At 62.2% G+C, this 26,275-nt stretch overlaps 5 protein-coding genes across 10 annotated transcripts in view; 3 read left to right on the top strand and 2 right to left on the bottom strand.

The window, feature by feature from the left end:
• Positions 1–1,102: 1,102 nt before the first annotated feature.
• On the top strand, positions 1,103–3,384 carry LOC122485973 (carbonyl reductase [NADPH] 2-like). Its single transcript, XM_043585428.1, has 8 exons — positions 1,103–1,231; positions 1,708–1,805; positions 1,909–2,063; positions 2,157–2,199; positions 2,287–2,386; positions 2,503–2,567; positions 2,797–2,914; positions 3,004–3,384. Exons 1-8 carry the CDS (start codon positions 1,180–1,182, stop codon positions 3,105–3,107), a joined length of 735 nt encoding a protein of 244 aa, XP_043441363.1. The 5' UTR covers positions 1,103–1,179; the 3' UTR covers positions 3,108–3,384.
• A 5,205-nt stretch (positions 3,385–8,589) lies between these two features.
• Positions 8,590–10,481, top strand: DCXR (dicarbonyl and L-xylulose reductase). Its single transcript, XM_043585426.1, has 8 exons — positions 8,590–8,718; positions 8,794–8,891; positions 9,346–9,500; positions 9,593–9,635; positions 9,710–9,809; positions 9,898–9,962; positions 10,053–10,170; positions 10,297–10,481. The coding sequence occupies exons 1-8, from the start codon at positions 8,667–8,669 to the stop codon at positions 10,398–10,400; spliced, it is 735 nt and encodes a 244-aa protein (XP_043441361.1). The 5' UTR covers positions 8,590–8,666; the 3' UTR covers positions 10,401–10,481.
• A 1,532-nt stretch (positions 10,482–12,013) lies between these two features.
• Positions 12,014–14,591, bottom strand: RAC3 (Rac family small GTPase 3). 2 transcript variants are annotated; one of them, XM_043585422.1, is made up of 6 exons: positions 14,457–14,591; positions 13,830–13,901; positions 13,510–13,627; positions 13,318–13,380; positions 12,747–12,906; positions 12,014–12,507 (listed from the first exon to the last, which is right to left on the bottom strand). In XM_043585422.1, the coding sequence occupies exons 1-6, from the start codon at positions 14,489–14,491 to the stop codon at positions 12,377–12,379; spliced, it is 579 nt and encodes a 192-aa protein (XP_043441357.1). In that variant the 5' UTR covers positions 14,492–14,591; the 3' UTR covers positions 12,014–12,376. The 2 variants fall into 2 exon arrangements, with proteins under 2 accessions (XP_043441357.1, XP_043441358.1); XM_043585423.1 differs by having other exon boundaries at positions 12,447–12,507; positions 12,743–12,906; positions 14,457–14,588.
• Positions 14,592–15,077: 486 nt separating this feature from the next.
• On the bottom strand, positions 15,078–23,210 carry LRRC45 (leucine rich repeat containing 45). Of its 4 annotated transcripts, none has more exons than XM_043585407.1 (17): positions 22,548–23,210; positions 21,935–21,996; positions 21,454–21,524; positions 21,025–21,203; positions 20,643–20,771; positions 19,465–19,577; positions 19,083–19,141; positions 18,749–18,826; positions 18,338–18,473; positions 18,176–18,253; positions 17,974–18,085; positions 17,782–17,852; positions 17,262–17,354; positions 16,882–16,974; positions 16,164–16,337; positions 15,946–16,093; positions 15,078–15,736 (listed from the first exon to the last, which is right to left on the bottom strand). In XM_043585407.1, exons 1-17 carry the CDS (start codon positions 22,765–22,767, stop codon positions 15,540–15,542), a joined length of 2,013 nt encoding a protein of 670 aa, XP_043441342.1. In that variant the 5' UTR covers positions 22,768–23,210; the 3' UTR covers positions 15,078–15,539. The 4 variants fall into 4 exon arrangements, with proteins under 4 accessions (XP_043441342.1, XP_043441343.1, XP_043441344.1 ...); XM_043585408.1 differs by having other exon boundaries at positions 16,164–16,334; positions 22,548–23,193; XM_043585409.1 differs by lacking the exon at positions 20,643–20,771 and having other exon boundaries at positions 22,548–23,196.
• A 125-nt stretch (positions 23,211–23,335) lies between these two features.
• Positions 23,336–26,275, top strand: part of CENPX (centromere protein X) — a 3,727-nt gene continuing 787 nt past the window's right edge. For both annotated transcript variants that reach the window (XM_043585425.1, XM_043585424.1), the window contains exons 1-3: positions 23,336–23,465; positions 25,843–25,894; positions 26,065–26,118. In XM_043585425.1, the coding sequence (XP_043441360.1) occupies positions 23,436–23,465; positions 25,843–25,894; positions 26,065–26,118 (136 nt within the window). In that variant the 5' untranslated portion in view covers positions 23,336–23,435. The remainder of the gene's footprint in view (positions 23,466–25,842; positions 25,895–26,064; positions 26,119–26,275) is intronic.

Genomic DNA, 26,275 nt, shown 5'->3' with positions numbered 1-26,275 from the left:
CCGGGACCAGAAGGTGCTCAGGACAGGCCTGGGGCTTGCTGCCAGAAGTGCAATCGCCATCAGAACCCACAGGTAGCAGTGGCACAGAGGAGAAGCCCAGTGAGGCCTCTGGTGCCCAGAAGAGTCCGCCGATTTGTGCCAAGATGAAGTTTCAGAGTGGGGGGAGGGAGCCAAAACAGGACAGCGACAGCCGGGAGGGAGAACCGCCCCCTCCCCGAGCCACACCTGAGAGGGAATGAGGCCGGTAGGGTGGCCACACCTGTGGATAGGCTTGGGCTCTGGGCTTGGAAGCCAGGGGGCGGGTGTCCTAGGCCGGCCAGGGGCCAGTGAGGAAGACTCTGGAGGCCACAGACTAGGGCCGTGGTGGAGTCGGGGTCAGCGGGGCAGGAGAAGGGCCTCAAACCCAGTATGCCTGGGCTATAATCCAGGGGCACCTGCTTGAGGCTTGCAGGGGCCAGCTCCAGGCCATCCGTCCCCACCATCCAAGAAGGGCCACGTTCCTACTCCGCGGTTAATTTTTTTTCTGGTTTTTTTTTTGTTGTTAATTTTTTTAATCTTTATTTTTATTTTTGAGAGAGAGACAGGCAGACAGAGCGTGAGTGGGGGAAGGGCAGAGAGAGGGAGACACAGAATCGGAAGCAGGCTCCAGGCTCCGAGGTGTCAGCACAGAGCCCGACACGGGGCTCGAACTCATGAACTGCGAGATCATGACCTGAGCCGAAGTCGACGCTTAAGTGACTGAGCCATCCAGGCGCCCCTATTTTTCTTTTCTGTTTTTTTTTTAAATATCTATTTATTTGGAGAGAAAGTGCAAGTCGGGGAGAGGGGCAGAGGGAGGGGGAGAGAATCCCACACAGGCTCCAAGCTCAGCATGGAATCTGATGCACGATCACAACCTGAGCCGGTCTCAAGAGTCAGACACTTCGACTGAGCCACCCACAAGCCCCTTTATTTCCTTTTCCAAACCTCATGGTGCAGCTTTTGACCAGCACCTTTGGGTTGTGCTGGGGAGGGCAGAAGATTCCTGTAAACAAGGAAGTAGAGACTGCAGTGATGCCCCGCCCCTGCCCTGCGCCTCCAGTACCCCCCCTTCCTCCACAGCACCCCAACGGCCCGCCCCAGGCCTTTAAAACCTCCCTGCCCTCCTCTCCTGCTGCACACAGGCTCAGAGTCGGCACCATGCAACTGAATTTCAGAGGACTGCCGGCCCTGGTGACAGGGGCAGGGAAAGGTACGTATGAGCAGGTGGGGGTGCGGGAGGGGCCGAGGTGGAGAGTAAGGTGGCCAGACTGGAAGCCTCACACGCCTGTGCTGGGGTCTGTGAGTCCCTCCATGCCTGTCACAGCCCTCCCCGCCAGCGCCTGCCTCCCTACCACACCCCGGCCCCGGGTGACGTCCACCACCCATCAGGCCGCCCTGGGACAGGACACTGCCTCTACTTGGTCAGTGCAAGACCCCCCACCCAAGACAGTGGCCTTCAGGTTCAGGCTACGCAGACGGGGACATCCAGACAGGGTCTCTTCCCTGGGCTCAGTGGAAAGGAGCTGTTCTCTGGGGCCTCCCTTGGCCAGATCCTGGCCGGCCGCGCCTCTGACTCTGGCTGGCACCCCCTCACTGCTCTTTCCTGAGTGGAAGAGGCTGCAGCCTCAGTCCTCAGCCTTGACCCAGATGTACTGGGGTATCTGCCCACCCGGTGCCCCCCTGCAGGGATCGGGAGGGACACCGTGAAGGCCCTGCATGCCCTGGGAGCCAAGGTGGTAGCCGTGAGCCGCACCGACACTGACCTAGTCAGCCTCTCCAAGGAGGTGAGCAGCCTGGCCACGGCCCAAGCCTGACCCCACACGCTCCGGGTGCCTCATGAGCCTGCTGGGACCACCTCCTTGATCACTGACCACTGCCTCTCCGCAGTGTCCCGGGATACAGACTGTGTGTGTGGACCTGGGTGACTGGGACGCCACGGAGCGGGCACTGGGCGACGTGGGCCCCGTGGACCTGCTGGTGAACAACGCTGCCGTGGCGCCACTGCAGCCCTTCCTGGAGGTCACCAAGGAGGTCTTCGACAGGTGGGGAGTAGGAGAGCAGGTGGACTGGGGAGTGGTTGCTGAGGACGTGGGGCCGATGTGGCCTTGGACGCTCTGACTGTCTGCCCTCTGCAGGACCATCAATGTGAACCTGCGCTCCCTGGTGCAGGTGTCCCAGGTGAGCCAGTGGGGGAGCAAGGCCCAAGGATGACAAGGCCCGGCCGGGAGTACAGTGAGATCAGGCTGCCCCTCTCCCGGTTTCTAGATCGTGGCCCGGGGAATGATCCACCGCGGAGTGCCTGGCTCCATTGTCCATGTCTCCAGCATGGTGGCCCATGTCACTTTACCCAACCTATCTGTCTACAGTGAGTCCCTCTGCCCAGCCCGTACCCCATCCATCCATGAGGAGATCCTGGGCGCTGGGGCTTAGCGTCTGTGCAGAGAGGGCTAAGGGGTCCTCAGTGCTGCCCTCCCTCCACAGGCTCCACCAAGGGCGCAATAAGTGTATTCACCAGAGCCATGGCGGCAGAGCTGGGGCCATACAAGGTGGGCATGGGAGGGGAGGACCTGGGGATCACACAAAGGTGGGCTGGGGAGCAGGGGTAGGGGCTGGCAATGGTAAGGGGCGGCAGACGGCATGGGAGAGGCCCGAGGACCATCCAAGGCTCTGGGCAGCGACTGACTGAACACAGTAAGCGAGTTCCGCAGGTGGTGGGGGGGAGCACAGAGGCTCACCTACTCGCTGAGGCCGCCGTCTTTGGCCCCTTGGCCCTAGATCCGGGTAAACTCCGTGAACCCCACGGTGGTGCTGACGGCCATGGGCCACAAAGTCATGACGGACCCCGAGATCGCCCGGAAACTGAAGGAGCGTCACCCCCTGCAGAAGTTTGCAGGTCAGCGGGGCTTCGGGGAGCGGAGGGCGCGACCAGGGCGGCCGGGACACACCGCGCTGATCCCGCCGGTCCCCCGCCGATCCCCGCAGAGACGGAGGACGTGGTCAACAGCATCCTCTTCCTGCTCAGCGACCGCAGCGCCTCCACCAGCGGCTCGGGCATACTCGTGGACGCCGGGTACCTGGCTTCCTAGAGCGCCCGGCGCCGGGGAGCGGGCGCTCGGGGCACCAGGCCCGCCCCGGCCCGCCCCGCCCACCGCCCAGCCCCGCCCCGCCCCGGTCACGCCCACCGCCCCACCACGCCTTCACCACCCAGCCGCTCGCGCGCGCATCTCCCACCCAGACTCTGCATCTGGGCACACACCGCATCCACACTCGCGCTGCCATGAAACCCGCCCCTGTCGCCCCCACCCAGTGTCCTCCGCTGTGCCGGCTGGATTTCCCTAAATAAATGGAGGCCATTCTCTGGAACCAGTGCGTGCCGGGGTTTGGGAGGGGAGGATCAGGGAGGGGGAGCACACATTTCACTTGCCTTGAAATGAGGGCGCAGATCCTAAAGCCAGCCGGACTCCACGGCGACCCTGTCTAGTAGCTGAAGGGCAGCGATTTCTTACACAGAGATTTTTGTCCGTGCCCCGCCCCCCCCCCCAGCCCCCCAATCAGTCCTGGGCAGAGGGCAGCCACGTTCCCTCCCCTTGAGGCTCTGGCCCCGCCCTTCAGCCCAGCACTGCTGCTCCGACCTCCGCCAGTCAGAGAGGTTAGAGGGTCTGGGATCTGGGGAAGATGCCATGTACCCACGGGCTCGCATCTATCTGTAAATGACCCTAAAGTCTCAGGAAGCAATGCTTGTTGCCATTGCCGGCCACCGTGAACCCCGGATGACCCCGATCCTCCTATCTCATCCCGTGCAAGTTTGTTTACAGTTGCTGGTGGTCTCCTGCTAAAGGGCCTGGATGATAGGGGTTCCTCTCCCTTCCAGTGTAGCAAGATTCTCACACAGAGAGTCGTGACACCGCACCCAGGCTTTTCTTTCCAGGAAGCAACTTTATTTGTGCCGCATCGCTCAGTTGGGTTCGTACCCAAAGAATTGAGCCCCGAATGCCACGTGGTGTTTTTTTAATGTATTTTCTACTTCTTTGTCTCCCATATATGGAAACACACACAGACATGCAGTCTGATTAAGTGGTCTCCTGTTATAGGGTCGTGAGCAATGTTGTCATGTATGCTCATAGCCAGGTTACCTTGAGGGTTTTTTGGTTTGTTTTCCTTAGGGAGGGAACCCTACCACATTCCCCTCTTTGATGCTTGGACCCCTCTATTTTGGGTTAAAGAGCACCATCTTGGTTTAAAGGCTTATATTTCTATAGCATCATTTCATGTATGGCTGTCCTCTTTTCTTTTTTTTAAATCATGGCCTCAGTGAGACTGGAAGCAGACCGTACAACCAAGGGAGCTAAGCACCGTAGGATTAAGCAACCTCCCAGAATTAGGAGGATAATTTTTATGAGAGTTAGTTTCCAAATAACTCTCCGGGGTTTTAACCACTCCAGGTCTGGTCAGGGACATGAGTAATCCTTTTGATTTGATCTGTGATCTTTTCTATGACTTTTTCCTCATTATCTATAGGCAGCGGTTGCTGAGGCTAAACTTTTTACAAACTTCTTCCTCAGAAGCAAGCAGGTGATCGGAGGCCCAGCGATTTTGATAGATAGCACTGAGCATTTTGGTTTGCTGCTTGGCTAGTGAGTGCTAACAGAAACCTCTCCCCGTTCCTAGCCGGCCCGGGGCGGCCTCAGCCAATCCCAGGGTGAAAAGCAGGGCAAGGGTGACAGTAACAGTAAAAAACAAGGCGTGACAGTGCCTCACGGCAAGGAAACATATAGAAAATAAGGACAGTCTTGTTTCATCGGACCGTCGGTTCCTCAAGCTGCTGCCGTGCGTAGATCAGTCAGCTTCCAAGTGACTAAAGCAGGGCTGCAGTCTCCCGGAGCCGGAGCCTCTGGAGTTGCAGATTGCTTCTTCCTTGTGGTCAGCTTGCACGGCGGCGTTGGTGAATCAGGAAGGCACTCCCAGTTTCGAGATGCCGGCTTCACTCTGCCGTAGTGAACCCAGGGACCCGCTTCGGCTACTTTCCTGCGTAGGGGTGCACAAAATGACAATGAACGGTCCTCTCCAGAGGGGTTTTAGGGGTTGGACTCTCTGCTCCTTCACCCGTACAGCATCTCCTGGTTTAAAAGGCTGAGCATCTGTGGTCAGACTCACAGGTAATCGCTCCCTGACCCAGTGGTATAAGGTGGTTAGGGTAGACGCAAGGGCTCACATCTGTTGTCTTAGGGTTAGATTGCCTGTCTCATTTAGATCCCCCCCTTATGCCCTTGATAATGGGGGGGGGGGTGCCCATAAGGGATTTCACAAGGAGAGAACCCCGTCTGCTCCTTCAGCCTCCCACCTGCAGCTGTAGTCTGCCTCCCTGAAGGTCCCTTGTCTCTCCCTGCCTAATGTTCACCCTTTCCCCAGGGCCTGTGTCTGCTGTGAGGGAACAGGGATGATGACCGTTCTGGCTTCTTCAAGCTTACGAGGGATGGTGTAGGGGTACAGAAGTTAGAATCTACCCAAGGGTCGGTCAAGTGGCCCACAGTGTATATTTAATGAGAGCCTCCCTTAACCTTTCCAGGAAGGCCACCGGGGTTTTATTTTGTGTCTGTAAGATAGTGGCTAATTTAGCGTAGTTTAAAGATTTGACCTTAGACCTCCTGACCATATGTACAATTTTTAAAAGATTTTTCTTCATAAACCTTTTTATAACTGTCCTTTGCTTTTAGATTTTGACCTGAGCCATTTTTTCCCCAAACAACCAGTCTTATTTAGGACAAAATTACTTTTTTTTTTTTTTACCTTTAACAAAAAATGTATTTCCATGCCTTATATTTATTTATATGTCTAGTTTTCTACATGTAGAGTTGCTTTCCTTATTTCCATCAGTCTCAACTACATTTAGCAGAATTTTAACTCTTAGAAACCTTAGTCTCCAGGGAAAACTAAGTAGTAATCAATTGTGAACTGTTACATCAGAATTTCTTAGATGGCAAACTTACGAATCAATTAAGCACAAAGCATGTTTTTTTTTTTTAATTTTTTTTTCAACGTTTATTTATTTTTGGGACAGAGAGAGACAGAGCATGAACGGGGGAGGGGCAGAGAGAGAGGGAGACACAGAATCGGAAACTGGCTCCAGGCTCCGAGCCATCAGCCCAGAGCCTGAGGCGGGGCTCGAACTCCCGGACCACGAGATCGTGACCTGGCTGAAGTCGGACGCTTAACCGACTGCGCCACCCAGGCGCCCCCCAAAGCATGTTTTTTAACAGATCCAAATATCTTTAGTTTTTCTGCAACAAGTCAAAAGCGCAAACCTACATCTAGTAATTAGTCCTTTAGCCTCTTGTCTCGTTAGATAGCCAATGAATTAAAACCCAATTTATCATGCAAGCAAAAACTTTAACGTTTTTGTTAGGGTCAGGCGTAAGGCAGGGTAAAGAAAGGTAGGAGTCAGAGGCTAAAAAATTTTAGCAGTCAAAGGCTTTATTTGGGAACTAAGGTCTCGGGCGAGGTTCCGTGACTCAAGGAGAGAGAGAGAGGAGCCAGGGAAGTCGCCCCCAGGTGTGGTGGGGTGGGGTTTTTAAGCTGCAGCTCCTCCGGGTTTAGGTCCGGGTGGGCCTTTTTCAGGTCGTGCTGTCGCTCGGTGATTGGTTGACCTCCAATTCGTTCTGGCACGCTACTCGGGAGCTTTTCGTTGGACTGCACCGGCAAGATGGCCGTCCCCTCTACTGTGGTTCCAAGGACATCCTAACAGTTTTAAGTTACCAAAGACTTTGAAAGCAATTGCTCACGAAAACTATGAGACAAAGTTAACCATTACCTTAAGTCACCCTTCTGTTAAATTGGAACAGAGATCACATGAGCTTATTTGCAAATCTAGGTAGAGTAAAAGTTGTTTTTTTTTTTTTTTTTTAATGTTGATAAACATTGTCTCTATCAAACCAACAAACTTAAATTAACTTAAACACTGAATACGTTTTACTTGGGTCCACCGAAGACAATTTGTTTCCCGTGATTAATTGCTACTTAGAGTCCTGGTGGGGAAATCTGAAGTGTGTGGTCTCCACTCTAGGATCTCCGGGGCGGGGTGCTTATGTGCCTGAGGCATTGGGGAGCCCGTTCTGCAGGCCGCCCCCCAAGTGGGGCAGAAACAGGAGCGGGGGAGGGGAAGGCAGAAGAGGCGAGGTGCCAGCAGAAGGCAGAGAAAGAGAATTCTCAGTTTGAAGTCTTGTGGGCTCAGACAGAGAAGCAGACCCCAGGTTTCTTTTGTTTTGTTTTTCACTAGTGCAATAAGGCAGTGCATGTCAGTCCGGAGAAGACAGGGAATTTGCCTGAAACAAAGGGAGTGTTGGCCCCTTGGGAGTATTCCTTAAAGCTCCCATTCTGAGGTAAGCTAACCAGAGACAGCTGGCTCTAATTATCATAGTCATTGACCCAGGAAATGAATGAGAGACAAGTCCCCACACACGGTCACACGGTGACTCCAACCCGCCGCCGAGCGCCCTGGAGTTGCGGCTTTGTGCCTAGTCCCCTCGCGGAACTACTAAGGCAGCCCTGGGGGGTGACCAGGCTCCCCTTCTGCCTCTTAGGGGCAGGTCTGCCAAAACGAACCCGGGTTCATACTAGTCTGATGGGCGCTCCCTGAGCTGGTCCCTGGGCCTCACGGGCTCCGCTGGCGCACACGGGGTCCTCACCCCCAGCCGGGAGGGGTAGCCTCCTGCCCAAGTGGTCCCCAGGCGCCCGGAGGTTCGTATCCCAGCAGCAAAGGAGGTGGAAACGCACTGTCTCTGAATCCCGGACAAGTCCCCAAGTAATGTAGCAGGACTCTCGCAGAGTCACGACACTGAGGTTTTACTTCCCAGGAAGCAACTTTATTCCTGCCAGCACAGCTCAGTTGGGTTCGTACCCAAAGAACTGAGCCCCGAGCACCACGTGGCATAGTTTTTCAAATGTGTTTTCTACTTCTTTTTCTCCCATATGTGGTAACACACAAACATGCAGTCTGATTAAGTGATCTCATGTTACAAGGTCCTGAGGGATGTTGTCATGTATGCGCACAGCCAGGTTACCTTGAGGATTTTGTTTTTGGTTTTTTCCTTCCTTAGGGAGGGGACTCTACCTCACCAGGTTAAGGTGGGGCTTTGTTGGCATTGGCTTCTTCAGGCTGATTTAGTTGTCCAAACTCTTTCCCTTTGGGCACTATGAGAGAACCTGCGTCAGCCATGGGGTAGGGTGGGGGTGTGGGTCATGCGATCCCTTTTGTCAAACTTTTCTTCCCAGAAACAAAGCAAGATATGTTGGCGCTGAGTTCTGCATTTCACGTGTAGCTACACGTTCTTTCTGGTATTAACCAGCACACCTTTTCTGGAACAATCTTGGCAGGGAACCGGTGCTCTCCGGGGCTCTGCTTTCGGAGGCCGCTAAACAGCTTTCAGGCTCAGGTGACCCGCCGCCCCCCGCCGCCCCCCGCCGCCCCCCGCCGCCCCCCGCCGCCCCCACTCCCTTGCGCCTGCGGCGCCCGCCTGGGCGGTGCTATTTCCATGTCCCCGCCCCCGACCCGGACACCAGCCTGTGATTGGCCCCTCCGCGCCCCGCCTCTCCGCCGTCCCGCCCCGCGCCCTCCGACGGCCGCCACACTCAGGCGCTGAACGCCAGCCATGGAACTGGGGCTCGCGGGCCGCCGTGCGCTCGTCACCGGGGCGGGCAAAGGTGGGCCTGCGGGGCGGCCTGGGGCGGCGGGCGGCCGGGGCGGGGGACGCACGCACTGAGCTGCGCTCCCCGCAGGCATCGGGCGCGGCACCGTCAAGGCGCTGCACGCGGCGGGGGTGCAGGTGGTGGCCTTGAGCCGGACCCGGGCCGACCTGGACAGCCTGGTCCTCGAGGTAGGCGCAGCTCTGTCCTGGCCCCGGGGGCGGCGGGAGGCGGGCGGGGCGGGGGTGGGGGTGGCGAGAGGGCCGGGACGCGCAGGCGCGGGGCGCAGGGGCTGACCCAGGACCCTGAGCAGCCCCTCCCAGGGCGGGCGGCCTCTGGTGGAACGGCAACGCCCCCTGGGCTTGGAAGGAGGCAGAAATGGCTGCTTTGCCGGCCCGGGGCCTTGGGGCGCAGGAAGTGGACTGGCCGGAGGCGGGGCCAGCCTCCAGGTCACCAAGCCCCGAGATAACCAGGGGCCACGTTAGGTCCTCTACCACCTCCCTCAGCAGCCTGCGTTCTGAACCCCAAGAAGGTATCCTCTGGGACCTCTAGCCCCGCCCCCTGTCAGGCTGAAAGATCGGTGAGGCAGCGCCCCTTTTGGGGCGGGGAGCCGCTGGTAGCTGTCCCTCCCCCCGCTACGCACAGTGTCCTGGGGTGGAGCCCGTGTGTGTGGACCTGGGTGACTGGGACGCCACGGAGCGGGCACTGGGCAGTGTGGGCCCCGTGGACCTCCTGGTGAACAACGCCGCCGTGGCGCTGCTGCAGCCCTTCCTGGAGGTCACCAAGGAGGCGTGTGACACGTGAGCTGACCAGGGTAGACGCCCCCGGGGCAGGGCTGTCCCCTGCAGCAGCAGCCCCAGTCCCTGACCGGGGTCTCTCCATCTGCCTCCAGATCCTTCGATGTGAACCTGCGGGCTGTCATCCAGGTGTCTCAGGTGAGCCGGCTTCACGGCTGGGGTGGGAACTAGTGGGTGACGAGTTCTGCCTCACGCTTTCTCTGAAATTCCAGATCGTGGCGAGGGGCCTGATAGCTAGGGGGGCCCCGGGGGCCATCGTGAATATCTCCAGCCAGGCCTCACAGCGCGCAATAACCAACCACAGCGTCTACTGTGAGTAAGCCCCAGGTGTGCTCCCGCCCGAACCCCACCGACCCCCAAGCCTGCAGCCGTCAGGCTCCAGGCACGCCACTCCTCACAGGTTCTACCAAGGGTGCCATGGACATGCTGACCAGGGTGATGGCTCTGGAGCTTGGGCCACACAAGGTGAGCCCCCCTGGGACGCCTCCCATCACCCAGCCCTCGTGCCCTGGGCGCCTAGCCTGCCTTGCTGACCTCCTGTCTGTCCTGGTGCAGATCCGCGTGAATGCGGTGAACCCCACAGTGGTGATGACCCCCATGGCCCAGGCCAACTGGAGCGACCCCCAGAAGGCCAAGGCCATGCTGGATCGAATCCCACTTGGCAGGTTTGCTGGTGAGTCAGGCAGGAGCCCAGCCGGGGGGTGCACCAGTAGCCCCCGTACCCGCCTAGGTGAGAAGTGAGAGGGAAGGATGTGGGCAGCCCCCTCCACCTGTGCCCTGACTTCCACCCTGCCCACAGAGGTGGAGAATGTGGTGGACGTCATCCTTTTCCTTCTGAGTGACCGGAGCAGCATGACCACGGGTTCCACCGTGCCGGTGGACGGAGGCTTCCTGGCCACCTGAGTCTCCTCTGCCTAACGTAACCCCCGCTTCGTGCTGAGCCCACCCCTGTCCCCGTCTCTCCAATAAACATGATTCTTCTGCCTGGTTTGCACACGGACTGCTAGGCCGCTGGCAAGGGGTCGGGAGGTGCAGGACCCAGTGCTGGGGGGTGGGAATGAGTCCCAGGTAGGCAGCCACCTGTTCAACTCACAGCCCAGGCCAGGTGGCAGCCTGGCTCCCGTGCCTGAGATTTTTCAGACCTGGCCAAGTTCCTGGCAGGGCCTGGGAGGCGAGGCCATCCAGGCCAGCTCCTAAGCGCGGTGGTGAATTTGACCAAGGATGGCCTTTGGCTCGTCCAGAGGCTTGTGGGCTGGAAGCAGCGGCGTTCTGACCAGCTCCGTGGGTGTAACCGCACGGAGACGCCGGTTGATGCTTATCGGCATTAATGAACGAGTCAGAAGTGGAACAAGGAAGACGGATGTTGGAACTTCGCTAATTTGTCAGTGACCTGATCGACCTCTTTGCCAAATCAGGTGACAGTTTTCAAATACTGGAAGGACATCGTCCCACTTTTGTGGCTCGCAAAGGACTCCCCACGTGAGAGCTGGCCCATGTGTCACCCGCGTGTCTTCCTGCCTTAGGCCTGAACGATTCGGTCCGCCAGGCCCTGCTCGAACTTGGCGGTCTCCACAGGGTAGGGACACCCGCCCCCCCCCCCCAATCTGACGTCACTGAGGGCGGGGCTGGGCACAGGTGTGTGGGGACAGATGTGCAGTGTCCCACCTTCATGTGGCATCCGCACCACACATGCCACGGGCACAAGTAACCCCACACACCTAGACGATAGCACTGTGTACAAAAACAGGTGTTTGGAGTGTTTGCTCATTTTCTGATAGGACTCATTGTAAGTGTATATAATTATTAATAAAAGCAGTTTAGCAACTGGCTAGCGAAACTCCTGAAAACTCTCACAGTTGGCTCTTCTGAGCCAGCGGGAGCCTGTTGTGCACACCATGGGGAGGCCTGGTGTCGTAAGCACCTGCCTGGACTGGCACCCTGCGGCCTCGGGTGAAGTCCGAGCTCCTGCACTGTGGCCCCCCGGGGTGCTCCCCGGCTGACCTTCACCTTCCCTCCCACTATTTCTGACTCTGGCACTGACACACGGCCCCCTTGCCACTCCAGAGGAACCACACTTGACCACCACGCTTTTGTCTACACTGGCCGCCTCTCCTCCTGACCACTTCTCTTCTTGAATACTTAGCTCAGTGTGGCCCAGCCCTGGTGGGTGTGGGGCGCTGCGGAGCCCTGCCAGGGACTCCGTGGGCCCTGACCGCAGGCTGTCCCCTCCCCACACCTGAGAGCTGCTGCACCGAAGCCCGCCTCCCCAGCACGTGCCCCTCCCCGAGGCCTGAAGTCAGCACGAGGGGGGCTTTCCTCACCCCAAAGGGGCTACATGTCCTTGCTCCCATTCTGATCTGGGTCACATCCTTTGGGGACTGACACAGCTGAGCAAGGTCGTTCTCTCCTCTTGCCCAGGGTGTGGGGTCAAGCTCACCCCTCTGTACTCTGGATGGGGGAAGTGAGGGGCCAGGCACCCCAGGGCAGAGAGGCAAGTACCCAGACAGGCGGGAGACGGTGGTGGAGAATGTTTATTGTATAAAAGAAGAAAGGGCTGCCCCATCCTGGGGCGCGTGAACCGGACCCATCCCCCCAACCTCCCCCACCAGGAAGCCCATCCTGGGGCTGCCCTGGACCTGCCCCTGCAGCCCGAGGGAGACCCTGCTCCCTTCCAGCCTCCCGTGGGGGCCAGGTAAAGCTGGAGCTGTACCCCAGAAGGACAAGACAGAGCAGACAGGACTCCACGGCCCCAGCCCTGTCCCCATGCTTCTTCCCCTCCCCACCCACACCACTCCCCCACAGCAGACTCAGGGACACCAAACATCTCGACACGACAGCAAGCACGGGCCCGGGCGGGGTCGCTCCTCCAGAAGCTGGCTCTAGAAGACCGTGCACTTCTTCCCGGGCTTTTTCACAGGGGGTGGGCAGAGCACAGCCCGGATGGCCTCGTCAAACACGGTCTTCAGGCCCCGCTGAGTGAGGGCTGAGCACTCCAGGTACTTGACAGAGCCTGAGGGCAGCGAGGGAGGGGACAGTGATGAGGGGACAGCGAGAGTAGGGGACGCTGAGGATGGGACTCAGCGAGGGGGAGGACAGCAAGGGAGGTGGCAGCAGGGCGGGGGGTGGGGGGTGTGTGCAAGTAAGGGGTGAGCACAGGTGGGGGCCCACAGGGGGCAGCACTGTGCCCTCCAGAGCAGGCCTCCTGTCCCTTTCCCGCCGGCATCCCAAGGCCCTGCAGGGCCCACTCACCGATCTCCCGGGCCATGGCCAGGCCCTGGGGGTAGGTGATGGGCGCCAGCTTCTTGTCCCGCAGCCGTTCAATGGTGTCCTTGTCGTCACGGAGGTCCAGCTTGGTGCCCACCAGGAGGATGGGCGTGTGGGGGCAGTGGTGTCGCACCTCGGGGTACCACTGCGGGGATGGAGGCTCTGACCCCTACCCCTTGAGGGCTTCTCCCCCAGCCATGCCCGCAGCAGGCCGTGGCTCCCAAGAGTCCCTTCCTCTTGGTCCCTGCATCTACCCTCAGCCCTTCCTGGAGCCGTCACTGGGATTAGTGGGAAAGTGACCCAGAACAAAACGCCTACCCGGAAGTTTCAAGGGCCTAGCGGCCCTGCCTTCTCTGAGAGCTTCACCCCCCACCCCTACCTCACCGCAGCCCCTCATCACTGTCCCGGGTCACCTTCAGACCCCGTGCCAAGACCTCGCCTGCCTCCGAAGGACAAGCTGCCTAAGGTCTTCAGGCAAGAGCCCCCACCCTGCCGGGGCAAATCCTCTGAACAACCCCTCTCCCGCAGACAAGCCCTCCCTGCGACACTGCCCTACCTTGGCTCGAACATTCTCAAAGGACGCCGGGCTCACGAGAGAGAAGCAGATCAGAAAGACGTCCTTGGGAGGAAAAGTGAGGGGGCCCTGGTGGGAGTGGTCAAGGACCTCCAAATGGCAACCCCCCCACATATCCCCAGGAGGACCCCACCCAAGCCACCCAGCTCCCGGGGCGGCCCTGTCGTCACCTACAGTTTGGGGATAGGACAGTGGCCTCAGCCGGTCGTAGTCCTCCTGCCCGGCGGTGTCCCACAGCCCCAGGTTGACCGGCTTCCCGTCCACCATCACGTTCGCAGAGTAGTTGTCGAAACTGCCAGGCAGAGCGGGAAGGGTCGGCCCAGGCCCGCACGGAACGCGAGGTGTGGCAGCGCCCCGGCCCCACCCGAGCAGCCCAGACCGGGGCCTCCCGCGCCTGACCTCGAAGCCCGGGGGGGGGGGAAGGGCCATGACACCGAGACCGCGCCCGAGGCCCTAACGGGCCAGCTCCAGACCCGCCCGCCCGGAGCGCTCACACGGTGGGGATGTACTCTCCCGGGAAGGCGTTGGTCGTGTAGCTGATCAGCAAGCAGGTCTTCCCCACGGCGCTGTGGACAGAGGGCGAGCCCACGTTGCTCCCAGGCCAGGCTTCAGCCCTCCGCCCAGCAAGGGCAGCCCCTCCCGTGCAGCCACAGGCGAACACAGGGGTCCCGGCCCGGCAGACCCGCAGCTGCCCAGAGCTGGAGGAGGACCAGCGCGGGCCGGCCTCCCCAGGGCAGGGCTGGGCCTGGGGCTGGGGCTGGGGGTGGGGCGAGCCGTCTCAGAGATTCCGGCACCCGGGCGGGTGGGCCCGGCGGAGGGCGCAGCCCAGGTGGGAGGCCCGGCCCCACCCACCCGGCGGCCAGGCGGCGGCAGGGCAGCATCAGGTGGGCCCGGGCCGGAGGCCCGCGGCCCGGCGGCCGGCGGGGACCCCGCCCCGGCGCGCCCTCCCACTCCGGCCCGACCCCGGGGCGCGCGCGGGAGGGGCGTCGGGGCGTGAGGGCCGCCCCGCCCGGCCCCCCGCACCCCCGCCGCTCCCGCGCCCCGGAGCCTTGCGCCCAGCCCCGGCAGGGTCCCCGGGGCCGCCCCCGCCCGGCCCCGCGGCCCCCGCGCGGCGCACTCACCCGTCGCCGACCACCACGCACTTGATGGCCTGCATGGGCGCGGGCCGGGCGGGCGCGGCCGCGAGCCGAGCTGCGGAGAAATGCCCGGCGCCGCAGCGGCCGCGGACCCGAGCCGAGCGCGGAGCCGAGCGGCCGGAGACAGCCGAGCGCCGCCGAGCGCCGGGCGCGGAGACAGCCGAGCGCGGCCGGCGGGGGGCGCGGGGGGCGCGGGCCCGCCCCGAGCCCGGCACTCGCCCGGTCCCGGAGAACTCCGGTGAGGGGTGGGGACACGGCGATCCCCAGCCAGTCCCCGGAGCCCCTGGGACCCATGCCACGGGCCGGGGGCCAGCGCAGGCAGGCGATGCCCCCCAACCAGGCCGTGTGTGGGGCCGTCTGTGTGCCTGTGGCTTCTTCCAGGAAGCGCCTGCCCAGGGCCCGCGGACAGAGGGGCTGAGATGCACTCGCCCCGCGACCAGGAGACAGCTGGTGCTGGCGGTCACCGGTCCCCCCACCCCGCCCCCGCAGCCCCAGCGGTGTGCTACAGTAGCCCCACGTCCCCACAGGGCAACAGCCATGCCCAAGAGGGTCTCCTGGGTGGCTGGGAGCACAGACACATGTGGGGAAAGGCACCGGCCCAAAATGTATCACCAAGTGTAAAAGTTCTGTATTTCAAAAGAACCAGGGCTCCTGGTTACATTGGGAAAGGAGCGTTTGTGGGCACACCGGAAAAGGTGATTGTGAGGGGTAGGGGGTGCAGGTCTTCTGGATTTTCTTCCCCTGTGGCTGCTTCTTCTGAAACACATCTCAGGCATGTTCCCTGGGACCCACCCGAAGGGCTGGGGTTGGGGCCCACGGTGTGTCCGCTGGGGACGTCTTGGCTGACTAGCCCCGTGCCTGCCTAGCAGGGCACCCCAGCGCTGGGCAGCAGTGGCCCCGCTCGCTGGTCCGGCTTGGCACCGATTTTCCAAGTCCCCAGCTGTAGACCCTGCCTTAAGCTGCCAGCCCGATGGGCTGTCCCTTGAGAGGAAGGGATGGGCAGGGATGGGGCACAGACGTCTGGGAGATGCTGCCTTCCTGCCACTCTAGGAGTCCCCCTGCTTCCCTTCACTTCTGGGGACTCATGGCCCTCAGGGGAGACCCCTGTACATAAGCCAGGACGGCATTTTGCAGGAAGCTGGCCCTCTGGGCCTCCTCCTCCCGGATCCGGGCGATCTCAGCCTCCTTGAGCCGAAGCTTCTCCCGGAGAGAGGCGTTCTCACTCTCCCTGTCCAGCAGCGCCTCCCGGTGGTCACCTGTGATCACTGCAGGGGAAGAACCTCAGGGAGGACGGCAGCGGGGGAGAGGGCCTGGGGGGCCCTGGCCGGGGTCCCACAGAGGCAGACCCCATCCAGCGCCCCTGGGAGCTGAGACCCAGGCCAGGCTCAGCTCTGCAGCCCGGCCGGCTGTCGTCGGGTGGCCCACTGAGGACGGGTTGGGCTGCGAGGGCACCGGGGCTGGGGGCTGAGCTCACCTTTCAGCTGGCGCTCCAGCGCCGCCACCTTCTCTCTCAGAGCCTCCTGGGCCGTCAGTTCGGCCTGCAGGCGGCCGTTCTGCTCCTGCAGCTCCACCCGCACCCTGGTCACCTCTGCCACCTTTTCTTGGTCCTTGTTGCTCAGTTCCTGCCAGACGTGGGGGTGAGCGTGTGGCGGGGGGAGGGGACGGGGGGGGGGCCCTCAAAGTCTGAGTTACCTGCTGCAGCTCCTGTAGGCGCCGCCTCAGGCCCTCCACCTGCAGGCCCAGCTGGCCGGCCTGCGCCTGCGCCTCGGCCACCGTCTGCCTCTGCTGCAGGCAGGCGCTCTGGGCCTCGTCCCGCGCCTGAGCCAGCAGCCGCAGCTTCTCCTCCAGGTGAGCCAGGCGCTGCTGCTGTGGGCACCCAGGGGGGCTGCTGAGCCCAGGGGCGAGGGGCCGAGGCCCGCCAGCCGCTTCCCGCCCTGGCCCCGGGCCTCCCTGTGGAGTAGCCGCCTCGGCCCCAGGGGAACTTTTCCTTGCGGCGCGAAAAGTGCTCGTAACTGAAGTCACTCTGTGTGTGTGTTCCGAGCAGGCTCGACCTGACCCGGCCCACAGAGTACCCTTCCTGCTCCCCCTCCCCACCCCCAGGCTGACCACTCTGCCCTCTGGGTCCTGGCTTTGGCCATGCAATCACAGGCTGCACGGGGGCAGACCGCTTCCCCCATCCCAGGGTGGCACGACAGTGGCTCTTGGTGGGGGAGGGGGTGGGATGTGTCCTGCACCTGTCCTGTTCTGACTCTTCCCTGCCCCCGTACCTCTGGAGCTCCTGTCCCCCCACCTTCCCCTACAGAACCAAAGGACGGCCCAGGTCTGGCCGGGGCACCTCAGCCCCTCGGGCCTCACTCCCCGGTGGGCACCGTAAGCTGTGGAATCCAGGCGTGTCTGGCCACGGGCTTACCTCCTCCAGACGGACTTGGTTCTTGGCCTTGATGAGCTCCTCCTCAGCCTGGCCACGCTCACTGAGAGCCGCCGCCTTCACTCGGCTCAGCTCCTGCCCCACAGACAGCGACCCACTGGGCCTATTCTCCTGCCCCTAGCCAGGGACCCCTGTGGCCCCACCCGACCACTGGGCCGGGGGCGCCCCGCATCAGCCTCCTGAGAGTGTCCCAGGAGTTGCCACGGCCAAGAGGTCCCACGTCCCACCGTAGGAAAGTCCCTCTGGCCTCACGGAAATACCAGTCCTGAATGCGGGGGGAGGCGGGCCTGAAGAGGTTCTGACTGACAGAAGGGGTGCCCCAGAGAAAGGCAGAGTCTAGCACCCAACTGGCATGTGCTCACCTCCTCTAGGGACAGCCGTGAGGCCTCCAGCCTCTGTACCCTCTCCTGCATGGCCCTCTCACTCTCTTCCGAGCGGCGAGTCAGGTGCTCTACCTGCCCAGGCACAGGGTGGGGGCAGGGCTGGGAGACCAATCCCCCGGGCGGACATCCCCTGACCCCCTGCCGTAGAAGGCTTCCCTTCCCACCCCAGGAGGCAGGCAAATCTTGGGGACACTGCTCCTCCCGAGAATGGGCTGCCCCACGCGGCTTTGCAGGAAGGGTGGAGGGCACAGTCCAGTGCCACACAGGGTGGCACAGGGCACACGGCAGCCTGTGCCGGGGTCCTTCCTACAGCCTGGTCGGGAGTCCCTGGGTGTTATATCTGCTAGGGCTGGGAAAGAACTGCCAGGCACCCCCAAGGTAGTCAAGGGGAGCACTGCCAGGGGTGTGCTTCGGGGACACCAGGCCACCCTGAGGCTTCTGCAGGCCCCGGGCAGACAGCGGGGACAGCAGGAGGCCTGATGGGGTCACTGACAAGCACCTCCTTGGCACGCAGCCGCTCCAAGTCCTCCAAGTTCTGCCGGGACCTCTTCTTCTCTAGTTCCAGATGCTCTGCAAGCCCAGGCGGGGAGAGCATGGGTGGGACTCGCTGGGGGCGCCTCGTTCCCGGCGCTCCCCACCCACCCACCCACCCCTCTCCGGGCCCCTCGGCTGTGGGCCCGCATGCGCCCACCCTCAGCCTGGATGGCCCTGGTCTTCAGCTCGGCCGCCGTGTTGGTCAGCTCCTGCCTGGCCAGGAACAGCTGCTCTTGCTGAGATCCCACCTTCCGCTCCAACTCGTCCACCTGGGAAGCAGCACCGTGGGTGGGAAGCTTGGGTCCCGGCCCCGGGGCCCCGCCCGTTTCCTCAGGGGGCCCGGCCCCTCACCCCCACACCTGGTTTCGCAGGAGGAGGGTCTTCTCGTTGGCAGCAGATAAGTCTCTGAGGAGCTTGGACTCCCTCTCCGCAGCTTCCTGCGGGGGAGGCAGGGCAAGGGCACCCCCGTCACCCCTGCCCGGCACCGCCTGCCCGCCCTGCGCCCAGCCCTCCCTGCTCACCTGCTGCTCTAGCCTGTGTTCTTTTGCCTGCCTCTGTGCCAAGCTTCGCTGCTCCTGCTCCGCGGTAGCCAAGAGCTCCCCCAGGCCTTGGGCCTTTTGCTCTGACAGGGCCAGGGCGGCCTCGGCCATCTGCAGCCTGTTCGGAGGGAGACGCCAGCCCCGCCCCTGCCTCACCTCGGGCCTCGCAAAGGCCTTGCTGCTCTCACTCCTGCTGGCCACTGTTCACCTCAGCTAGAGCTGACGTCCTCCAAGAAGCCTTCCAGGATTACCAGCCCAGCCGTTTCCCACCTCCACTTTGCACACCGAGGACTCGGGTTCTTGTCTGTCCCACCCTTTTCTGCCCGTGGACACATCACTAAAGCGCTTTGAAGCCACCCTCCAACCACACTCGTGCCCCCCACCCCTGCTTACTTGGCCTTGAGGGCATTGATGATGGAATGTCTCTCATTCAGGGCTTCCTGCAGTTGCCCCACGCGTATAGCTGACGCCCTACGAACAGAAGGAAGGTCCAAGAAGCCCAAACCTCAGAGCCCACCCGGGCACCCTGGGCTCTGGCGGCAGCTGCTTCCTGATGCTTCCACCACGCTCCAGGTGCTGGGCCGGGAAGTTCTCGGTGCCGCCCCTCGTCCTGCAGCCAGCTTCCCCCGGGGAGCACGCCACCCCCTCGTCGGTGGTCGGTGGGCAGGTGCCGAGGATCCAAGTCTCGGGCACCCCAGGTGAGCTGCGGTCCCGGGGCTGCGCTCACCTGCCGCTCCTGGCCATCTCCTTCCGCTGCTTCTCAATCGTCTCCATCAAGTCTAGAAACTGGGGACAGAGCCATCCAGAGCCGTGTCAGGACCTCGAGCCTGCCCGCTCCCTTTGGTCAAGCAGGAAGGAGAGCAGACGCCCGCCGAAGCAGCAGAACAGGAAAGCACTGGCCTCATCCAAAGGGAGGCGGGGACTCCTGCACAGGGGAAGCCTGCCCGCCCGCCCACCTGACAGAGGTGAGGCCAAGAGGCTGCCTCTCGGGCCTAAGTGTTGGCCGCCCCGGGGGAGCGCTGGTGTCCGCGAGAAGGAAAGACGGCCATGGCATGGGGACCAAGGGGAGCTCTGTCCATGCAGCTGGGGGGAGGCTCTGCGGAACACACCTGCTTGGATTTCTCTTCCTGGAGGTGCTGCACCTCCTTGCTGAGCACATGGGTGCGGGCCTGGTTCTCTCGGAAGGTGGTCTGCCGGTCCCGGTTGTGGTCCATGGCTTGCTCTATTGGAAAGAGCCAAGTTATCCACCAGGTGGGGGGGGTGGGGGGTGGGGAGGAGGCTGCTCAGCCCAGGAGCAGCCACCAGCCAGCCTGGCCCCGCACCCAGAAGCCAGTCATCTGGGAATCAACACTGTGTGAGGCAGCCTTACCCCACAAATCAGAGAGACCTCCCCGCAATGCACCGGAGGCAGAGGCGTGGGTAACAGTGGGGCCAGGAGCCCGGGAGGCACCCAGTGCAAGGGGCATGCACGTGGGGAGACTGCCCAGCTCCCACAGATGGACGCTCTCCTAGGCACTTGGGCTCCACCCGAGGTCAGAACCCACAGCGTGACTCCCCAGAATCGAATACCACACTCATCTCCTGTGTTCCAGAAAGATTCCGGCAAGATTTGGAGAGGAGCCAGCCCAAAGTGGCACTGAGGGTAATGATAAGGGCTGAGGGACCAGGAGAAGTTGGGGACAACACGGGCCGGGTGGGCCCAGCAGGAGGTGGTGGCCCCACCCGGGATTCCAGCCCAAGTTCAGGCCCTTGGGTGGCCGGTGCTGCTGCCAGGACAAGTAACCATGGGGAGTGGCAGACTGTCCAACCGGGCCCGGGGTTGAGTTGTTGGGGTCACTGATGGGAGGGGGCCACACGGGCTGGGTGGCTGCGCTTATACACAGCTTACACGTGTAGCCACGAACTCTGGGGTGACGGGGCCGATGCCAAGAAGCCCCTTCCCATCTGTGGCTGGGCCACCAAGGCAGTGGTATGGCCATCGGGGCAAGACCCCACGCCCCAGGTGACCCCGTGCCTCACAGGCCTAAGGAGCGAGTGCACGTCCCGAGGCAGGCTTGGAGCAGCACGAGGCAGCAGGCTCTCCGCGGGCTCACTGCCACTGTCTCCTTCCCTTGAACCTTCTCCCTCTACTTCCGTTTCTGATTTAGGCTAATCTCACGATGCTTCTACGCGTCCCTGTCCCAAGCCCCGAGCTGCCCCTCCCTCAGTGGCTGGGCCCGTCCAAGGGAATCAGCTTTATCCCCGGCTCCCAACAGGGCGAGCTGTCGGCAGCCCGGAGTGCCCGTACCCACAGCTCTGAGAATGTCGCCGGGGACGTTATTCCCCGCCAGCTCCAACCTCCACAGGGTCTTGTTGCGGGGGAGACAGTTCACCAGGGCCCGGCCCCCCAGGAGGCCGATGTCATTCCAGCGCAGGTCTGGAAGGAAATCCACTGTCACCACACGCGCCTGGAGACGGCTGGCCCAGCCTGGGATGCTTTCTCTGGGGGAAGGGCGCTCCCTGTGGTCGCCAACTGAGCAGGAGCCCAGCAAACCGGGCCCCTCCCCGCAGCACCTTTCCACCCACTTGCTTCCAGAACAGGACAGAAGCAGCAGGAGGGCCGAGGGAGCAGCAGGCGACGGCCCCAGACCTCAGACCTCCGGGAGAAGGCCAGTGCAGAGAGGCCTCACCCAGCTGCTGGAGGCTGGCGTTGCGCGTCAAGGCCAGGGCCAGCTCCTCTGCGCCCTTGTGGCTGATCTGGTTGTTGCGGAGATCCAGCTGCCGCAGGGCCCCGTTGCCCGCCAGGGCCCTGCAGAAGGTGGCGAAGGCGTCTTCCCACGCACCCATGTTGTTCCACTCCAGCGTGAGACTGCGGGAGAGGCGGACGTGAGGCGTGTGGCCCCAAGGAGCACCCTGCTGCCACAGGGTCTGGAGGGGCTCGAGGGGAGGTGCAGGCTTCGGGGTCTCTAGCAGAAAAGCTGCAGCCACGTGAGTAACTTAAATTTGTCAGCTCCCTACCAACGGATACGAAATGCAAACAACGGGCCAGGAGGGCTCAAGAGAACTCTCTCAGGCCTCAGAACGTGCCCTCTGGGGCCGACCCGAGGACCACATCTCACCTCTGAATGGACTTGTTCTGTCGGAGGAGTTGTCCCAGAGCCTCGGCCCCTGCAGCTCGAAGGTTATTGCCCTAGGGCAGGAAAAGGCAGCCTGGTAATTCCCCATCGTCACATGCTGGGCTCCAAATGCCATGTCCATACCCCACAGGGCCCTGGTCAGACAGTGGATGAGGCCAGGTGGCCGGCTGTGGGCGGAAGGTGCTTTCCTTGACCAGAGTGGGCCTCCTGGAGCGGTTTGTTGAACGAACATTCTGGAACTCACATTCCTAACCTTAAATCACACACCACCCCCCAATCAAGACCACCAGAAGACGGTAGGGAGCCCTGTGTGCCGAGAGTACTTACAGATACTGTATCTGGCCACCATCCACATTTTCAGGTTGCTAGGACACTCAAATCTCCACACACACACACACACACACACACACACACCGCTCCCCTCCGGGTCTCAAGTCCCACGCCCGAGTGCAGACTTGCTCACCTTTAGATCCAGAGACCGCACAACAGTGTTGGCACACAGCCCCTGGAGCAGCAGTGTGGCCCCTGTAAGGCGGCAGGACGGTCACTCTGTGCCCCTGAGCTCCTCCCCGTGGGCTCCAGCTTGGGACAGCTCAGCTTCCCAGACATAAGGGAGAAACGACTGTCCCGGTGGCCCCCACTGGTCAGGATTCACGCCCAAATTGAGTTGCCCTGCTTGCTGTGTCAGGTCTGAGACATCTGTAACCTCTGCTAGGCACAGAGCCAGCCTCCTGACCTCATGCTCACCAGCACCCTGGGATTCTCCTAAGGGGAACCTAGGATTTCTCTGTTGCAAAGAGAAACTGCCCTCTGCTGCCAGGTTTCAATTGGCAGCAGCTGTCAGGGGCACTGCCGCTTGCTTCAACTGCCTGCAGCACAGAGTAGAAACCTCACAAAGATGAAGTGTGACGGTCGGGACGGAAGACCTCTGAGCCAGAGGCTGCCAAGGAACGCGGACCCCGCGCAGCAAACCGCGAGAAACAAAGCAAGTCCAGGCTGCCCTGAGGTAAAGGGCTTGACCCCAACCCCAACCTTGCAAGGGCTGCCCTGGCCCCTGCCGGCCCTCGGGTGCCCACCTTCCTCGCTCAGCATGCAGTCGCTCAGGATGAGCTCGGTCAGCAGTGCCTCCTTCTGCAGCAGCTCGCCCAAGGCCCTGCAGGTGTCCACGGTCAGGCTCTGAGTGGCCAGGTCCAGCCGACCCCGTGGCAGCCCCTGCAGTTGCTGCAGGACAGTTTCCTGGGGCTCGGCCCCACTCTCCTTGCACAGCCGGCTGTAGGAGTGCCGGAACTCTTCCATGGCACACTCCTGGGGACAGGCCTCACCATGAGCCGGCTGGGGCTGGGAAGCAGAGGGAAGGCGACTGCTTGCTCCTGCTACCCGGCTCTTCTCCCTGAGGACAAGAGGGCAGGGCCTGTCCCCTGGGGGCCTACGGTGCCGGACCGCTCAGTGCGGAGCACAGGCACTCCTAAGTTCTCAGGAGCCGAGGAAAGAGGAACAAAGTGAGTTGGTCCTACAGGAGGGAGACCCCATGAGGGCAGGGCCGGGGAGTGAGCCGGGGGCCGCTCCAGGCGGCGGGGGTGAGGACCCCTCGTCGACGGCACCTCCCGCGGCGAGGCCGGTCCGCGAGCCCCAGGCCCCAGCCCTCGCGCTCCGGACCGTCCCGTGCAGACGCGAGTCCGCGCGGCCGCCGCGAACCTCAGTATCCAGGAAGAGCAAGGCGCGCCGGGAACGGCGAGCGCAAACTGCAACTCCCAGGAGGCTTTGCGGAGGAGGAGGAGCGATCTTCGCGGACCAATAGGGACGAAGGGGTGGGCACGCGCTTCTGGCCCAGGGGGCGGGGATGCGGAGGGCGCGCTCCGGACTGATTGGCTGGAGGGGCGGAGGCGGGACTTCGGAGGGTGCGCCGGGGACAGACTGGCCTGGGCCTCCCAGGACCCTGTAGGGCGCGTGTCCCGGCGGCTGTCATGGAAGGAGCTAGCGGCGGCTTCCGGAAAGTGAGCGCACCGGCGGAGCAGGGGGCGGGGACCGGGCGGGGGACCCCAGGGTGGCTCACGTGCGGGCCCCGAGCCGCCCCCGCTACGCCCGCTGGTGCTTTGTGGGGCAGGCCCGTTCCCAGAACCCGACCGCGACCCCCGCCCCGCGCGCCCTTGGCTCTCCGCGGGTGGGGTCCTGCAGCCGAGTAGCCTAGGGTGGAGTAGGCAGCCTGGTTGGCGGCCAGAGGGAGAGGGTCTGCGGAAACCAGGCAGAGGCGTGTGCCCCCAACCCTCGCCGCCCGCCGAGCCACGGGAGCTCCGGGAGCCGGCGACCACCTTGCGTAGTGGTTGCGCCGGGCTCGCAGGTAGTCCCGCGGCCTGCATCCTCTAAAGCTTCCCTTTGGTCTGCTCCCTATCAAGAGTCCGGGGCTTTGTGTCTCACCCGAGTCAAGCTGAAACTTATTTTATTTTTTTATTTACTTATACTTGTTTTTGAGAGAGAGAGAGAGAGAGAGAGAGAGAGAGAGAGCGAGCATGAGCAGGGGAGGGGCAGAGAGAGAAGGAAACACAGAATCCGAAACGGGCTCCAGGATCTGAGCTGTCAGCACAGAGCCCCCCACCCGGGGCTTGCACGGAGGTTCTGCGAGATCATGACCTGAGCTGAAGTTGGCCCCCCAGGTGCCCCAAGCTGAAACCATTTCTGTTTGTGTTCCATCCGGGGTGTGCGTGTGGCTCTGCAGTCAGTGTCGTTGGGTCAGCCTCGGTTACAGGCCCTTGACACAGATGAGTCCGTTTAGGAATTGGGTACTGGGACCCTCCTCACCTACTGGTGGGGAAACTGAGGCAGAACTAGGGTTCCACTCAGGGCCTCACCCTTTGCCCTGGTAAGGGCGGTTCTGGGTAGCTGGGTGGGTACAGAGGCCCCGCTGGCTCCCGCCCCCTGCCCGCTATGAGTGGTTTCTGAGCCCCTGATAGCAGAAGGGAGGTCTGCCAGTCCCGGGGGGTAGGAGTCACTCCCTTGCACAGACACACGGATCCTCTGTGGCTCACCTTCTGCTTCAGCCCCCTCTTCTTCGTCACCCGGGATTGTGGTTCAGCCCTGGCCACCCCAGGAGGGGTTGTGACCTAATAGGGAAAGTCACTGAGGCTGGAATGACTTGGCAGAGTGGTGGTCATGAGAGTGCTCCCCCGCAATTATAACTGGAGAGCTGGGGGTACGATCATTACCCTTGAGCAGGGCTGTCCCAGGTGAGGGCCAGAGGGCACCATAGTACCTATAGGCTGTCCTGCCCACCGTGAGTTTGAGTTACTTGTTTAGGGAACCACCGTGTTCAGCTGGTGCCGACCCCTTCAGTGGTCTGGACAGCGCCGTTCCCCCCACCCCCCCGGGTGCAGCAGCCTTGCTGATGTAGGTCTTCCTGGGGTCCCCCGGGCAGGTGGGGCAGCAGGGCCTTCTCTGGTACCTTCTTGGTTAAGCAGCAAGAAGGACCAGCAGGTGGCGCCAAGCTCTCACAGTCACTGCTGGAGGGACCCTGTGGCAAGTTCTTACCCTCTGAGCCTGGGCCCCACGGCATCTTCTCCCTGTCCTGCCCTCTGCTCTGCCCTCAGGCTCTGCCGAGCGGCACTGGGTGGAGCAGCGCCACCTCCTGTGGCTAAAGTCAAGGGCTGGCCAGCCCCCTACTCACCTTCCCTGCATGACACCCCATTTCTGGCTGCCCCTCCTCCTACCTCCCCCAGCTCTGCAGAGAGGTGCCATCCTTCGGGGGGCTCAAGTCCCCTGCCTTGAGGAGTCTCAGCTTGGACCCGCCCTCGCCCCACCCTCCAGTCTGGAGGCCCTGCAGACACTCCCAGGCTCCGCTCCCCTCCTCCCCTGTCCACCCTGACCGCCTATTGATGGAGCAACCCGGCCGCTGCACAGCTGTGTGGCTCACGACACCCGTGCCAGTACAGGAAGATTCCCCTGTGCACTGCAGGCCCTGCACGCGGTAGACCCCAGGGAGGGACCCCAGGGAGAGACCCCAGGGAGGGACCCCAGATGGAGCTGACCTGGCGCCGAGAGCAGGGTCTGGAACAAGCTAGGCAGTGTTGGTGGTGCGGACACTCCTGCCAAGGGGCCCCTCAAGGAGAGTGCCTCGGGCCCAGGGGTGGGAGCACAGGACTGTCCTGGAGCCCAGGGAGCAGCGGGTTGGCACCTGGGCCGCTCCCACCTGTCCACCGCGTGTCTGATTCTCCCCTGGAGGCCTCTCCCCACCCAGTCTCCCAGCTTTCGAAAGGCCCTGGACAGAGGGTCTTTCCAGCAGCCGGAACTGAATGCCTAAGGGGTCTGCCGCAGGCAGGGCACCGTGCTGGGCCACTGACCCACCATTGATGCCTTTCCGTCCCCCGTCCCCCCCCCCAGGAGCTGGTGGGCAAGCTGCTGCAGCTGCATTTTAAGGATGACAAGACCAAAGGTTCGTGGGCACTGGCTGGCAGGCGGGGCCAGACTCAGGGACCGCCAGGCACAGGGCCAGCGCCTTGGGGAGGCCAGGGTGGGGGTGGGGGTGCAGGGTGGGACCATGGCCCCTGATGGGGGTGGCCAGAGGGGCACGGATCCTGTGACTCACTCCCCTCCACCTTGCAGTCAGCGGGGATGCATTGCGGCTCATGGCGGAGCTGCTGAAGATCTTCGTTGTGGGTGAGCCAAGGGGCCCCGGCAGCGTCCTCCGGTGTCCCCCAGGCCGGTCCCGACCATTCACTGCTCCCCTCATGTTTCTCAGCTGGGAAACCACACACACACACTTCTTTCCCATTTTCCCACCAGCCCCTAAGTTCTGTGTTCCTGGAAAGCCCCA

This window comes from Prionailurus bengalensis, chromosome E1, assembly GCF_016509475.1.
Source record: "Prionailurus bengalensis isolate Pbe53 chromosome E1, Fcat_Pben_1.1_paternal_pri, whole genome shotgun sequence".
In the NCBI taxonomy this organism is placed as follows: domain Eukaryota; kingdom Metazoa; phylum Chordata; class Mammalia; order Carnivora; family Felidae; genus Prionailurus; species Prionailurus bengalensis.
Note: the sequence above shows the minus strand (reverse complement) of the source record. Positions and strands in the feature narration are given on the sequence as shown.